Below are 12,860 nucleotides of genomic sequence, written 5' to 3'. Positions count from 1 at the left end.
TCAATAATTATTGGGTTTGTAACGTTTAATTTTCATTTTGAAATGACTTCGCTCACTGACCCTCACATGGGAAGTGACGCTAGAAACTTTAAGTATTAGATGTCTGTATGTATATTTGATTTTCCATTCTGCTTCCGTGATCATACATTAAGGTGGTTCACTACTGTGCTCAGATTATTCTTGAGACATCAATTTCCTACAAGTCTTCCTTTTGTTTCTAGAATGTGTAGAATAGAAAAGAGATGTGCCACTGCGACCATAATGGGACAAAACTGATGGCAAGCTTCATATTCATGGCTTTTCTGAGAGAAATTGCATTTCAGATGTCTCCATTTAATGGTCAACAAGAGTATTTTGGAAGTGATCAAAGTCCTTAGCATTTATAGATTGACTTGAACCATACAGTATAAGCCAAGATCTCAGTCTTATGCATATTGACGAAGGACAAGTGATTCAAAAGACTACTGAGGTTATGACAAAAGGGAGAATGTTCCCGTCTTTCATGATATTTGATGAGGAAGTTCACCATGACTCATTTTCTCATTTTGCTTCTGATTGAAAGCTCCCTCCCCTCCAACAGATTGCTCCAGTAATGTGCCATGTTGAACAGTCAAACCAAACCTTACTTGAACCATGTGCTCCATGACCAGCAGGTATAACCACAATGAGTCAAGTTATACCAGACTCCATTGCATATACATCATGAACCCCCTTGCTGTTTGGGTTCAACGCAAAAGCAATGATCCCACATCGGATGTGAATAGCCCAATGAAAGGCATCTAAGGACTTGGGCAGCCTCTCCTTTTTTTATTTTTTGGATGAATAAACAATTAAATTACGCAAGAGGAAGAATATACAAGGGGGAAAAAGGGGGGGGGGAGGCATCAAGCCATTAGGGACAAGCCCCTAGAAGGAACAAAAGTGGGGAGGGAGAACAAAAGAAAATAGCTAAAACATCCACGAAACAGCCATCATAAGAGGGGGGGGAGGATCTAAAATAGAACCAGGAAGGTCCCAGGCAGCAACAATGTGTCTATTTCTAGGTGAGACTCTATATGGCCATGCTTGAGGCAACCAAGGTTGGTGGAGACATCAGAGTAGATGGAATTCCAAATCTTATCATAAGAGCGGGAGTTAGAGGTCCATCTATGAAATTTGCACTCCATCAAAAGATAGTTGATGGTGACATAAAAAGTAAGATTCCCAACGGTGTCACAAATGGTGGAGCCAACAAAAGAGGCACCCTCTCCTTAACGACTAGCTTTTACGGATGAATTCTACCCGAGTCCCAATAAGTGGTATCAGTCAGGGTATAGCAATTCTGAAGGCTTATAAGGACTTGGGCACTTTCTCTCACTAGCTTTTTAAGGGTGAGAGTGCACACTGGACTCTGGAGTTGCCATGCCCTGGCTCTGATATCACTTGTTGGGACTCAAGTAAAACTCACCCTAATGGCTAACCCCAAAAACATTGACACCCATGTGCAAAGACCTTACGAATTCCAAGAGTGAGAGCGGACATAAGGGCAATAAAATGAATTCCAAGAGTGGGAGCAAATAGAAGGGTAATAAAATATCAGAACAAAGTGAGAGAACAATTTACAAGCATTGACAGAATGAAAGTCATCTGTTACTTTGAATAAATTACAAGCTTCTTACATTTACTGGTCAGGTATTTATGGTTTGCTGGAATCCATCATTTCCAAGTTGGAGTCCATTTTTGCCTCTTTCCTTTGGAAAAGAAGCGATTGTTCTAAATTTCTTTGTCCTATCAGTTGGCTGCAGTATGCCTTCCTAAAGCAGAAGGGGGGCTTGGTTTGAGAAGGATCAAGGATGTTAATCTAGCCGGTATCATCAAATTGGCTTGGAAGATCATCTCTAAGAAGAAAAGTATATGGGTCGATTGGATTTACTCGAATCCCCTAAGATCGGATTCTTTTTATACTGTAAAACCCCAGCAGATGCCTCATGGGTGTGGCGTAAAATCATTGCTATCGGGCCCTTTATATCTTCAGCCTGCTCCTCCCAGATTGGCAATGGAGCCAATACTTACCTTTGGCTTGACCCTTGGCACCCCAAGGGAATCCTTTACCACACTATAAGCGCCAAAAGAATCTATAATTCAGGCCTCTCCAAGTGCCCTTGTGGCTGATATTCTCTCTTCAGGAAACTGGTCTCCCTCAGCCCATTCTTTAACTCATCTTGCGGATATATGGAACTCTTTTCCGGTCATCCCAATATCAACAAAGCCATGGCACTACTCTATGGATGCCCTCCTCTTCTAAGCTCTCTCTTCCAAGGCTGCTTGGGAGTTTGTCAGGACTCAGGGCTCAACTTCTCCATGGCATCGTCTTATATGATTCAAGCATCACATCCCCCGCCAGAGTTTCACAGCTTGGGGAATGTTTACTAACTCCTTACCCACGCATCATTTCCTCATGCAAAGAGGCATTCATGTTGACCCTATGTGTATCCTATGTGGCAATGAGATGGAGACTATAGAGCACCTCTTCTTTGCTTACACCATCTCTTCATCTTTCTGGAAAGGGATCCTTCACAAATACTGGCCAGACAACAGGAGAATACTTCCCTTTCATAGGGAGTGGATTTGGATGGATATGACTTTTCAGGAAAAGTCTTTTTGTGATATTGTAGGAAGACTGGCCTTAGGCGCTACAATAAACTAGATCTGGATGAAAGAAATCATAGGAAATGGACCTCCAACTCTCGCCCACTTGATAAGATTTGGAGCTCCATCTTCTTTGATGTCAAAGCAAAAATATCTTGGAATACTTCTACTTGTAATCCCACCCCAAGAAACTGTCATATTGTAAACTCCTGGGAGCTCCCGAGCTCAAGCATTAGGAATAGTAATACCCTCTGAGATAGTTCTGATTTCTTCCCCCTCCCCTTTCTAGGGGCTATATTCTTTTTCCTTCTTCGCTTGGTAATGAATTATTTATTCACCCCAAAAAAAAAAATATTACGAGACTTTTAGGCCTATATCAAGTATCAACACACTTAGAGAGTGCGATCCAACATTAGAAACTACAGGGTCAACTACTCTAGATGATCAGTGGAACCAAAGAACACCTACATGGGCTATTCTGCCACAAAAAGCAAAGAACACTAAACCAAACGCATAGAGTGTGTCAAAAGAAGAAAACGCAACAATACTGAAAGGAATACGAAGATGAAAATTGAGATGGGAAAAATAAAACACTACCTTCGAATGGTGGCCATGGGAATTAACTATAGACATGGCTTCAACATCAAACGAGTCAACTCTCCTTGGTTTTTTCACAAGCCTCCTCCTGAGAGACCCATGACCTTCCCTGAGCTGTTCCACTTCGAACAAAGATGTTCTGGGAGACTCTGAATCTACTTCGCTTCCATCCACCCATCTAGACTCCGAACGAACCAACCGAATGTTCTCCTCAATTCCTCCTTGCTCCATTTCCTTGTGCGGTACTGGAAACAACAATAATGAACAATCATCATATATTCTTGATAAAAATTGTTCATCAACAACTCTTAAAAAAACCCAATTATGCAGAAAAAAAAAACAATAATACCTTGAGATTTCTGATGATGATCTGTTCGCGATCTGGTGAAAGGAGGAACCCAGTTACAGAAATTCCTCTTTAATGAATGTAAATCAACAGAGCCGAATCTATTGCTACTCTGCTATCTCCACAAGTACGACAAAATTTTCAGATTTTTTCAGTGTACTGCTTTTCAGATTCACATGAAAGCCCAGATTGCAAAAACATGGCTGGATGGCCTCAGAAATTGTTTCCGCCATTGCCGGAAAACTTTTAGCTAAATTTTTGCCAAGTTTCTGTAAATGGTATTATAACACATTGGGACAACAACGGTTGTCTTGTTCGTTCTAAATGTTATCACCTAATGATACATTACTGACTCGTGGTGGTCCGGGTGTGGGGCCCACTGCTGTCTGGTCATTTTCTTTCTTTTTTTTTTTTAACAAAAATATAGATTTAAGAAGGCCCCCAGATTTTGGAGAGGAGATTGATCACGTGAACCTTTTGCCAAAGTCTATTATTCATATGGGTGTCAAAACCCGAATCGTTCCAACTGATTCTTATTGAATTGATTTTTAGACTGACGTATGTTAGGACCATCTAAAAATTGGTTTAAATCGAACTAATTAATAATCAAAACGAAATCAAATTGATAAAAAAATAAATGATTATAAGGTTATAAAATTGATGAATTGACTATATTCATTTTTTACCATATTAGTGAAAAAAAATTTATTATAAGGAGAATTGTTATAAATCATTGAATATTAGGTTATAAATAGAAAAATTGATTTGTAAATTATAATAATGCTTCCATTGATTTTCTTGTTCACCATACAAAACTAGTTGGATAGTTAAATGAATGATTAAATAATAGGATTCATTTTGTGATTTCAATATTAGTTATCTTCTTAGTAATTTGTTATCCATTGGTTTCAATATTAATATTTTTCCCATATAACGATAAACCATGATTTAATCATAAATTTAAAGTGTTTTTTTGGTCAAATCTTGTTACTATATGTTATGAATGTAGAATTTCATTATGGTTCAAGCCCAATAATAAACCGATCTAAACCGATATTAACCCGATATTGAAAAATCAGAATAAATCGAAACAAAACCAGATCAAAATCGACCAAAAATCGAAGTTTCTTAACGGATTGGTTTTGGTCTCCCTCATTATTGGACTGAAATTGATTCAACCCAACTGAAACCAAATCGAACTAAGCGATTGACACCCCAAATTATTCACAAATAACGAGTAAAAAAAAAAAATTATCGCGAAGAGATCACTACTTGGTTGTGTAGTTCTTGTATATATTGCAAGGGTCAATGAGAATATTAGGGTATCAATATGGATGGAATTTTTTTTTTCTTTTTTTCATAGGGGTATAGGATGATAATTTTAAGGGTAATTTACAGCGCCACCCCCAATACCACTATTATAATAACATCCCTTCTGTTTTACCAAATTAGACTCAGACCTCTTACTGTCAGTCACTGTTAAGTGAAGAGTTAAAATGATCGTTATACCCTATTAATTCAAAATTATATTTTGACCCAATTCCTCTTCACCCCTAGCCATATTCACCTTCACCGAGACGTGGATTCCGATACTTCTCTAGTTAGATTGTTGAAGAAGAAGTCGAGAGTAGCATTTGCAAGGATCTCTTTGCAAAGTCCGGCAGGATCACGTCGGAGAGCCAATTGTAGGAGTGGTTCAAGTAACAGAGTGGAAGAGATGAAGTTAGAAGGGGAAGATAAAGACCAGGTGGTGGTGATTAGGGATGGTGTGGATCCATTTGCTTGGTCAATTGTTTGTGGAGAAGGGTTGGACAGACATACATCATAAGCATCGATGAAGTAAAGCTGCCACCGCCACGGGAGGAGAAGAAGGCAGAGGAGAAACTGAAACCAAATGACTCTGATCCACCTCAATTAGGTTTCCAATATGAAAAAAAGAAACCCATTTCAGTTCCAGCTGAAATCTGGAACTCTCATTTCAGTAAAATCCAATTCAAACAGAGATGAAGAAATCAACAAATCAAACAGATCAAATTAGTTATATGGCCCAAGAAACCGATCCACGAGGAGGAGAAGAACAGTAAATCCCCGCCACAATGGTACCCTCCTGCTTCGTGCCCATAAATGCGAGGAAACAGGAGATTTTGTCCCTGCAAAATAAAAAAAGAAACCCATTGAAGAAAAAAGAAACGAGATGAAGAAAGGCAAAGACAGAGAATGGAGAAGATGATACTCCCTATTGGTTGCCGTAAAAAAGAGACAGAAAAAGGAACGAGATGAAGAAGGGCATCTGAGCATTGCTTCCAAAACTCATGCTTTCTCCTTGCTGGTCGTCACTTTCGTCGATGCTATTGTCGCTACTGTTGTGATCTCTGGTGCTCTGAACGATTGCTGGTGGTCTAAATTGATAGATTTTGGAGAAATGTATGTAATTTACTACGTGGATATTTTAGGTACTTCTTATTTAGTAAGGGTATTTTGGTATTTAAAATAAAATATAGTAGTTGACATCAGCATATAAGTTATATTCCTCAACAATGGCTGACAGTAGGGGGTCTGGGTCTAATTTAGTGAAACAGAGGGGATGTTCTTATAATAATGGCATTCTATAGGGGGTGGCACTGTAAATTACCCTGATTTGAAATGCTTTTGTGTCTGGATGCAAGTCTAACGACTATGCAACTTTATTTTCTATATATATATATATATATATAACAGTGCCACCCCCTATAGAATGCCATTATTTTTGTAGATCGATTTTGGTGTAGATTGATCCCTGGATTTTAGTGTAGATCGATCTTGTTATATGGTATCAGAGCCATTGTGGTAGTGAATTCGATTTATCTTATTTTGCAGACCTCTTTTCTTTTGTGTAATCGTTTTATTTTTAGTTTTTGACAGTGTATAAGCCTTTTGACTGTTGGGAGGAGTGGCAGAAGAGTGTAAGACCACATTTGTGCCCAACTTATGTTGGAAATACCCCTTCAAATAGCTAAATCTAGGAAGTTACCCCAAGTTTAAGATTTCTCAAACAATTAATCATCTATCCCGCTCCATGTCGATGAGGTCGGCAGGTGAGGTGAGCACAAGTTCTATTGTGCTTAATTATGATGAATAAATATTTGACATAGACAAAAGACTCTGAAATTGGGATATGTCCAAAATTTCACAAAGAGGAGTTTATGAAAATGACTAGCAAACAAATTTTGAAACCATCAAAACCGTTGAACAAACTATAAATTTCACAAATGAAACACATGAAATTACCCTTTTTTATCCCAGGTCTTTACAAGACCATCTCAAAAATAAATTTAATCATGTCCATATTGGCCTTGTCCAAGTAGCTATCAAACCACTTCACCGTAAAGGCCTCAACACTTCCATGTTATTGGCCTTACGTGACCAAAGATTCTTAGACTTCGATAATTCCCTTCTGGGAGCCATCGAAACTAGCCTTTGTTATGGTCATGTCCATTTTAATGTCTATCCGGATATGTCCATAGTACTCTAGGACCCAAATATTTTACATCCCCTCAAAATTAACCTCAAAACCCAGGGATACAGAATGATGCATGGATCGGTTCCAATTGTTGTCATTCATCGTATCAAATACAAACCAATGAAAACTGTAAAACCCAGAGCCCTCAAACGATCTCCAAAAGGACAGGCCCTTTGCCTTGAAACTGACTGTATCCAAGGTCAAGTTGTTTATCCTAGACTGGTTCAGTGGAAAGATATCTCTTTCCCTAATGAGTGGAAGTTGCAAACCACCACACCTCAACCCCAAATCTCAAACACCAATATCCAGTTCATCTCCCAAACTATAGATGGTTTAGTAACCCTTCAGTTTAACCGACAAATACCCCAAAGTGTCTACTAAAGTTTTCGTAGGTCTTGCTCTGATGCTTCGACCTCTTTAAATTCAAATTATTTTCCTTTGAGTCCGCTCCTTAGGACTCCTCTTCCAATCCAAAACCTTTATGGAGTAAATTCTGGTCAAAATGTTGTCCATGAAACTTATGAGACTGCGTTCTCTGTTCCGGATTCAACTCCTTCCGACCAAAATCATCCCCAATCTCCGACTCAATCTGAGGTGGCTCCACCTCAACATGACCCAGGAGTCTAAATGCTCCAAACTAATAAAGAATATCAAATTGACAAACCTTTACTTCGAAACGATTTTGAATCACCAAAAAATAAACCAAAACGTGATTGGTTCTTCAAAACCTTTAATCTTGAACAACAAAATTTGACAAACTCTCCCCAACCTTACAACCTACAAAAAAAAATACAAAAATTTGACAAAATCCAAAAACCTTCAACCTCTGACCATTCTTCGAGAATCAAAACCCTTGAAATAACTACTGCGACTCTGCAGTATGAAATCAAAACTATCAAACAACAATTATCCCTCCTGACTCGGCAACCACCGCCACAAAATCCTACAACCAAAGAACCAATTTTAAATGAACCTTTTGAAAATCCTTTGGCTAATATCACCCCTCCTCCAGGATTCATCCTTAGTATTTCTTCCCAAAATTGGAATATCCACATAACCCTTGTGGTTAATACCTCTTTCAAACTCTCAACCATTGTCCTTGTTGATTCAGAAGCCCAGCTCAACTGTATCAATGAAGGCGTCATTCCAACCCAGTACTATGAACGCACTACCCAACGGCTTGCTACCGCTAATGGGTCCGGGTTAAATGTTCAATACAAATTGTCCAACACCCATGTCTACAAAAATGGCCTTTGCCTCCCCCAAACATTTCTTCTAGCTAAAAACCTTGATCAAACTATCAACCTCGGTCAACCATTTCTTAAAACTCTTAAACCTTTCAAAATTACTCAAGATAGTACAACTACCAAGTTCCAAGGCCAAAAAGTTATTTTTCCCTTCATACAAGCTCAAACTTCCATTAACCAAAGTACCAATAAAACTAAACAATTAAATTTTCTCAAAATTGAGCTTCTCCATCAAAGAATTATGAAGCAAATCAACCATTCCAAAACTATTCATCAAATAAACCAACTCCGTTCCAAATTTGAGCATGATCTTTGCTCTGATGTCCCAAATGCCTTCTGGCATCAAAGAAAACACATGGTTTCTCTACCATATGCCAAAGATTTTTTTGAACTTCGAATCCCAACCAAAGCACGCACTGCTCAAATGAATCAAACTCTTCTTGAAACATGCAAACAAGAAATCAATGACCTTTTAGCCAAAAAACTCATTAGACCCAGTACCTCCCCTTGGAGTTGTACGACTTTTTATGTTAACAAGGCTTCTGAAATTGAACAAGGTACCGCACACCTGGTTGTTAATTACAAATCCCTAAATGATGCCCTTCAGTGGGTATGATACACAATCCCAAACCAAAATGACTTTTACAAAGAATATATCAAGCCAAAATATTTTCCAAATTTGATATGAAATTCGGATTCTTGCAGATCCAGATTCATGAAAAAGATTGTTATAAAACTGCCTTTATATCCCCCTTTGGCCTCTATGAATAGAATGTCATGCCATTCGGCCTCAAGAATACTCCTAGTGAATTTCAAAAAATTATGAATGATATCTTTAATTCTTATGGACAATTTACAATTATCTACATTGATGATGTTTTAGTTTTTTCTGATTCAGTGGATTAGCATTTCAAACATTTAAGAACTTTTTACCAAATTATAAAATCAAATGGCCTCATCATTTCAAAAATAAAAATGGAATTCTTCCTCACCAAGGTCCACTTTCTCGGACATCTGATCGAAAAAGGTACCTTAACCCCTATCGATCGAGCTATATTTTTTTGTGATAAATTTTCTGATCAAATATTAGACAAAACCCAATTACAAAGGTTTCTAAGAAGTTTAAATTACATAAGAGACTTCCTTCCTCAAATTAGTAAAATTACTGAGCCACTTTACCTCAGGCTAAAAAAAAATCTGGCACCATGGTCTTCTACTCAGACTAATGCCGTTCAAACAATCAAAAAATTAGTTAAAGAGATTCCTTGCCTTTTTATCTATAATCATAAGGCACTCAAAATTGTCGAAACTGACTCCTCTAATATTGGATATGGTGGAATTCTCAAACAAAAACTCCCAAATACAAATAAAGAACAGCTTGTCCAGTTTACCTTTGGTACCTGGAACCCAACTCAAAAGAATTATAGCACCATTAAAAAAGAAGTTTTAGCCATAGTTCTTTGCATTCAAAAATTTCAAAATGCATTATTAAACAAACCATTTTTAGTTCTTGTTGATTCCAGCGCTGCTAAATTTGTTTTACAAAATGATGTCTCAAATTTAATTTCAAAACAAATTTTTGCCCGATGACAAGCTTTACTCTCAATTTTCGAATTTCAAATTTAATATATTAAAGGAAAATCTAATTCTGTCCCTGATTTCTTTACTCGTGAATTTCTATAAGGTCAGACTCATCAAATAAACCTTCTCAAAATGATTCCCCCGAAAGAGTCCACTTCTTCAAATTTCCTAGTTCGATCCAAATCCAGCTACGGCACTACTGCTGCTCCCTCAAACCAAATTATTACCCGTAGCCAATCCCAGTTGGCTTCCGTAAATTGGTCATATTCCCATGTCGTAGTCCTTTCCTCAGCTGCTGGCCCTCTTCAAACCACAAATAGAGCCAGTTCCAGCCTTCAAACAACCCAGGGCAAACCCCTCCAAACAGCTTAAGGATCCAAAATCAAAAGCCAATACCATGAAAACCTCTCAAGGAAGATCTTTTCACTATTGAAGAAGTTCTTGAAATTTGCATGGACTCTCCATCAAACATGGCTCAACGAATCTTCTTTCAAGGTTGGCACTATTATTCCCCTACGGCAGCAAAAACACAAGAATTTTATGAATATATTCTTGTCGACATTGACTCTGTCAGGCTTAAACTCAATTTCGACAAAAATGATCCATCCTTGGTCACACACACAACCGTAACCATATGCAAAGTCTTTAGCCTCAAAGATTGGAACAACCATCCCCTCACCTGCAAAAACTTTTCAAATACCTATACCCCTTCTGGGTATCATTACTATGACTACCAGGAGGCATGGTACAAAGCATTCTTATTCCAAAATAGGAACAACAGGCATTCCTGGTTCTTTTGTTTTGATTCCAAATTCAATAATCAAACACCCCTCTGGTTTCCTCGTTAGTGGGATCAATATGGCCCCATGGTCAATATCTTTCCATAACAAATACAAGAATCTTTACAAATATTATGCAAACACACCCAACAACAGCCACACCAGTCTGATCTCCTCCGATTCTTCCTCCACTGCCGCCTAGCATGGACCCTTTTTTGGGATTATGAGATCAATGACTTTCAAACCCAGGACTGGATCACCCCCGTCCTCTCATATGTTTACCACGTCAAATGGTGGAACAATTGTAATGTCTCAAAATGTGAAAAATTGGCCCTCATCCAAAGCCTTACGGGCCTCAAACCAATCACGGCCCTTCTGGCTTCCTCAAAATCAAGCATCAAAAGTGAAAAGGAAGCCCTTCTGGCTCGCCTCATCGAATTCGGCTCTGACTCAGAAGAGGAATCAAGTGACAGAGCTTACAGTCTTAGCTCCATCAAAATTTATATGGTAGTCCATTGCCACACTCAAAAAATGGCCCAAGACCCCTCTGATGATGAGCCAGATGTTCCCTCCAGCAAGGCATCATCCTCAAGCAAATTCAAAATGGTGACCTCTCGTAAATCTCACCAAACGCTAATTTGGTCTACAACGTCTACTATGACGGTTCTAAACTAGCCGATCGGTGATGTCGATAACTCACCTAATCAGTTAACCACGGACAATCTCTTAAAGGAAAGGTGGTACTACTACTATCCCAGGTTAAAGGACAGTAAGGCCAATACCAGGCTCAGTCAAATATGGTACAAACTCCTTGATCAAACCAATACAAAAAATAGTGTCTTAGACACATGGAATGCCATGGTACGATCATTGAAGATTCCAAATCAATGGCCAAGATAAAAGATTCTAAATCAAAGGTCGAAATCAATCCCAACTTTCGACGCCAACAATGCCTTCAAATAGTGCTCCAAATTCATGTCTAATACCAAATGAAATGTAATTCAGTACTGTTTCAAATGTAATTTAGAACAGTGTCAAATGAAACTCAAATGCGCCGCAAATGAAATATAATTGTGTCCTCTTTCCCTATAAAAAGGACACTCCCCCCCCCCTTCACAAACCACTTAGCAAAACACTTGTGAGATTTATCCCAAAAATTAGCTTTAAAGAGAGAGAGAAGCTCTCTAAGGATTGCCCCTCTAAAGTTCTTCAAAGTCGAAGCTCTGTCGGACTATCTCAAAGCTCCGCCGGTCTTCATCAACAACTCAAGGTTCCGATCGTCCCCTCCAAGTTCGATCGCCCTCAAAGATTAGCTCCATCAAAGACCAATCACCCTTCTTCTTCTCAAATCCTCTAATCTAAGCCTACATTGTAATCAAAGATCTCTAAATAATAACAAAGTTTACTTTCAAATTACATCATTATTTTATGCATTTTTCATCTGCATCTACTATCTGCTTCTAGTTCTATCTTCAAATCAAAGCCTACAGTAGTGCCTCTTGATTCTGAAATATAGATCCAGTTAAACAGTATTTACTTTATGTTCCTATTTTGAGTTCTTAGTCTTGTTTTATTTATTTGTTTGTTTAATTTTGCACAAGTTAGTTCTAGGTACGGTATTGCACCAATCATAGTTCTCGTTTCTTTGTCGGATCGGAGTACAGTATTGCACCTATCTCGTTCTTCTCACCATACAGAACCAGGAGAACCCTACTTCCTTGAATTTTGGTGTAGATCGATCATATTATATATATATATATATATGTATACATATATATTATGTTTGATTGCAAGGAGAATTAAAGAAAATGAAAATAAAAAATCTCAAGCATAAAAAGACAATTTTTATGGATGATTATATAGAAGAGGGGTGATTCATGCATTGCAACCACCCCATCCACGATTGGTCAAATAGAGGGGGTGTTTTTTTATTTATTATATTTAATAATTATTATTTTTTGATGTAATTTTTAATTTACTTTTCAAAATCAATTTATTTGAATGCAAATTAAAATAAAATTTAGTGACTAAGTAGAAAATGATTTGGAGTTATTAATATAATAATGGAAGGTAATGATTACAAAATTTCTTTTTTAGACTATAAATTCCATTTTTTTTCCTTTCCTTCATTTTCCCTCGCAACCAATCAATCAAAGCATGTGAGTTCACTTTTATATATTTAA

The 12,860-nt window shown here is 37.8% G+C and overlaps 1 protein-coding gene across 2 annotated transcripts in view; it reads right to left on the bottom strand.

Moving 5' to 3' along the window:
- The window catches only part of LOC122078680 (putative potassium transporter 12), a 28,575-nt gene extending 24,713 nt beyond the window's left edge, over positions 1-3,862 (bottom strand). For both annotated transcript variants that reach the window (XM_042644771.1, XM_042644772.1), the window contains exons 1-2: positions 3,575-3,862; positions 3,226-3,470 (exon numbers count right to left, since the gene is read on the bottom strand). In XM_042644771.1, coding sequence (XP_042500705.1) covers positions 3,226-3,456 — 231 coding nt within the window. In that variant the 5' untranslated portion in view covers positions 3,457-3,470; positions 3,575-3,862. The remainder of the gene's footprint in view (positions 1-3,225; positions 3,471-3,574) is intronic.
- Between the last annotated feature and the right edge of the window lie 8,998 nt (positions 3,863-12,860).

The sequence above is a fragment of the Macadamia integrifolia genome, chromosome 5 (assembly GCF_013358625.1).
Source record: "Macadamia integrifolia cultivar HAES 741 chromosome 5, SCU_Mint_v3, whole genome shotgun sequence".
Taxonomy (NCBI): domain Eukaryota; kingdom Viridiplantae; phylum Streptophyta; class Magnoliopsida; order Proteales; family Proteaceae; genus Macadamia; species Macadamia integrifolia.
Note: the sequence above shows the minus strand (reverse complement) of the source record. Positions and strands in the feature narration are given on the sequence as shown.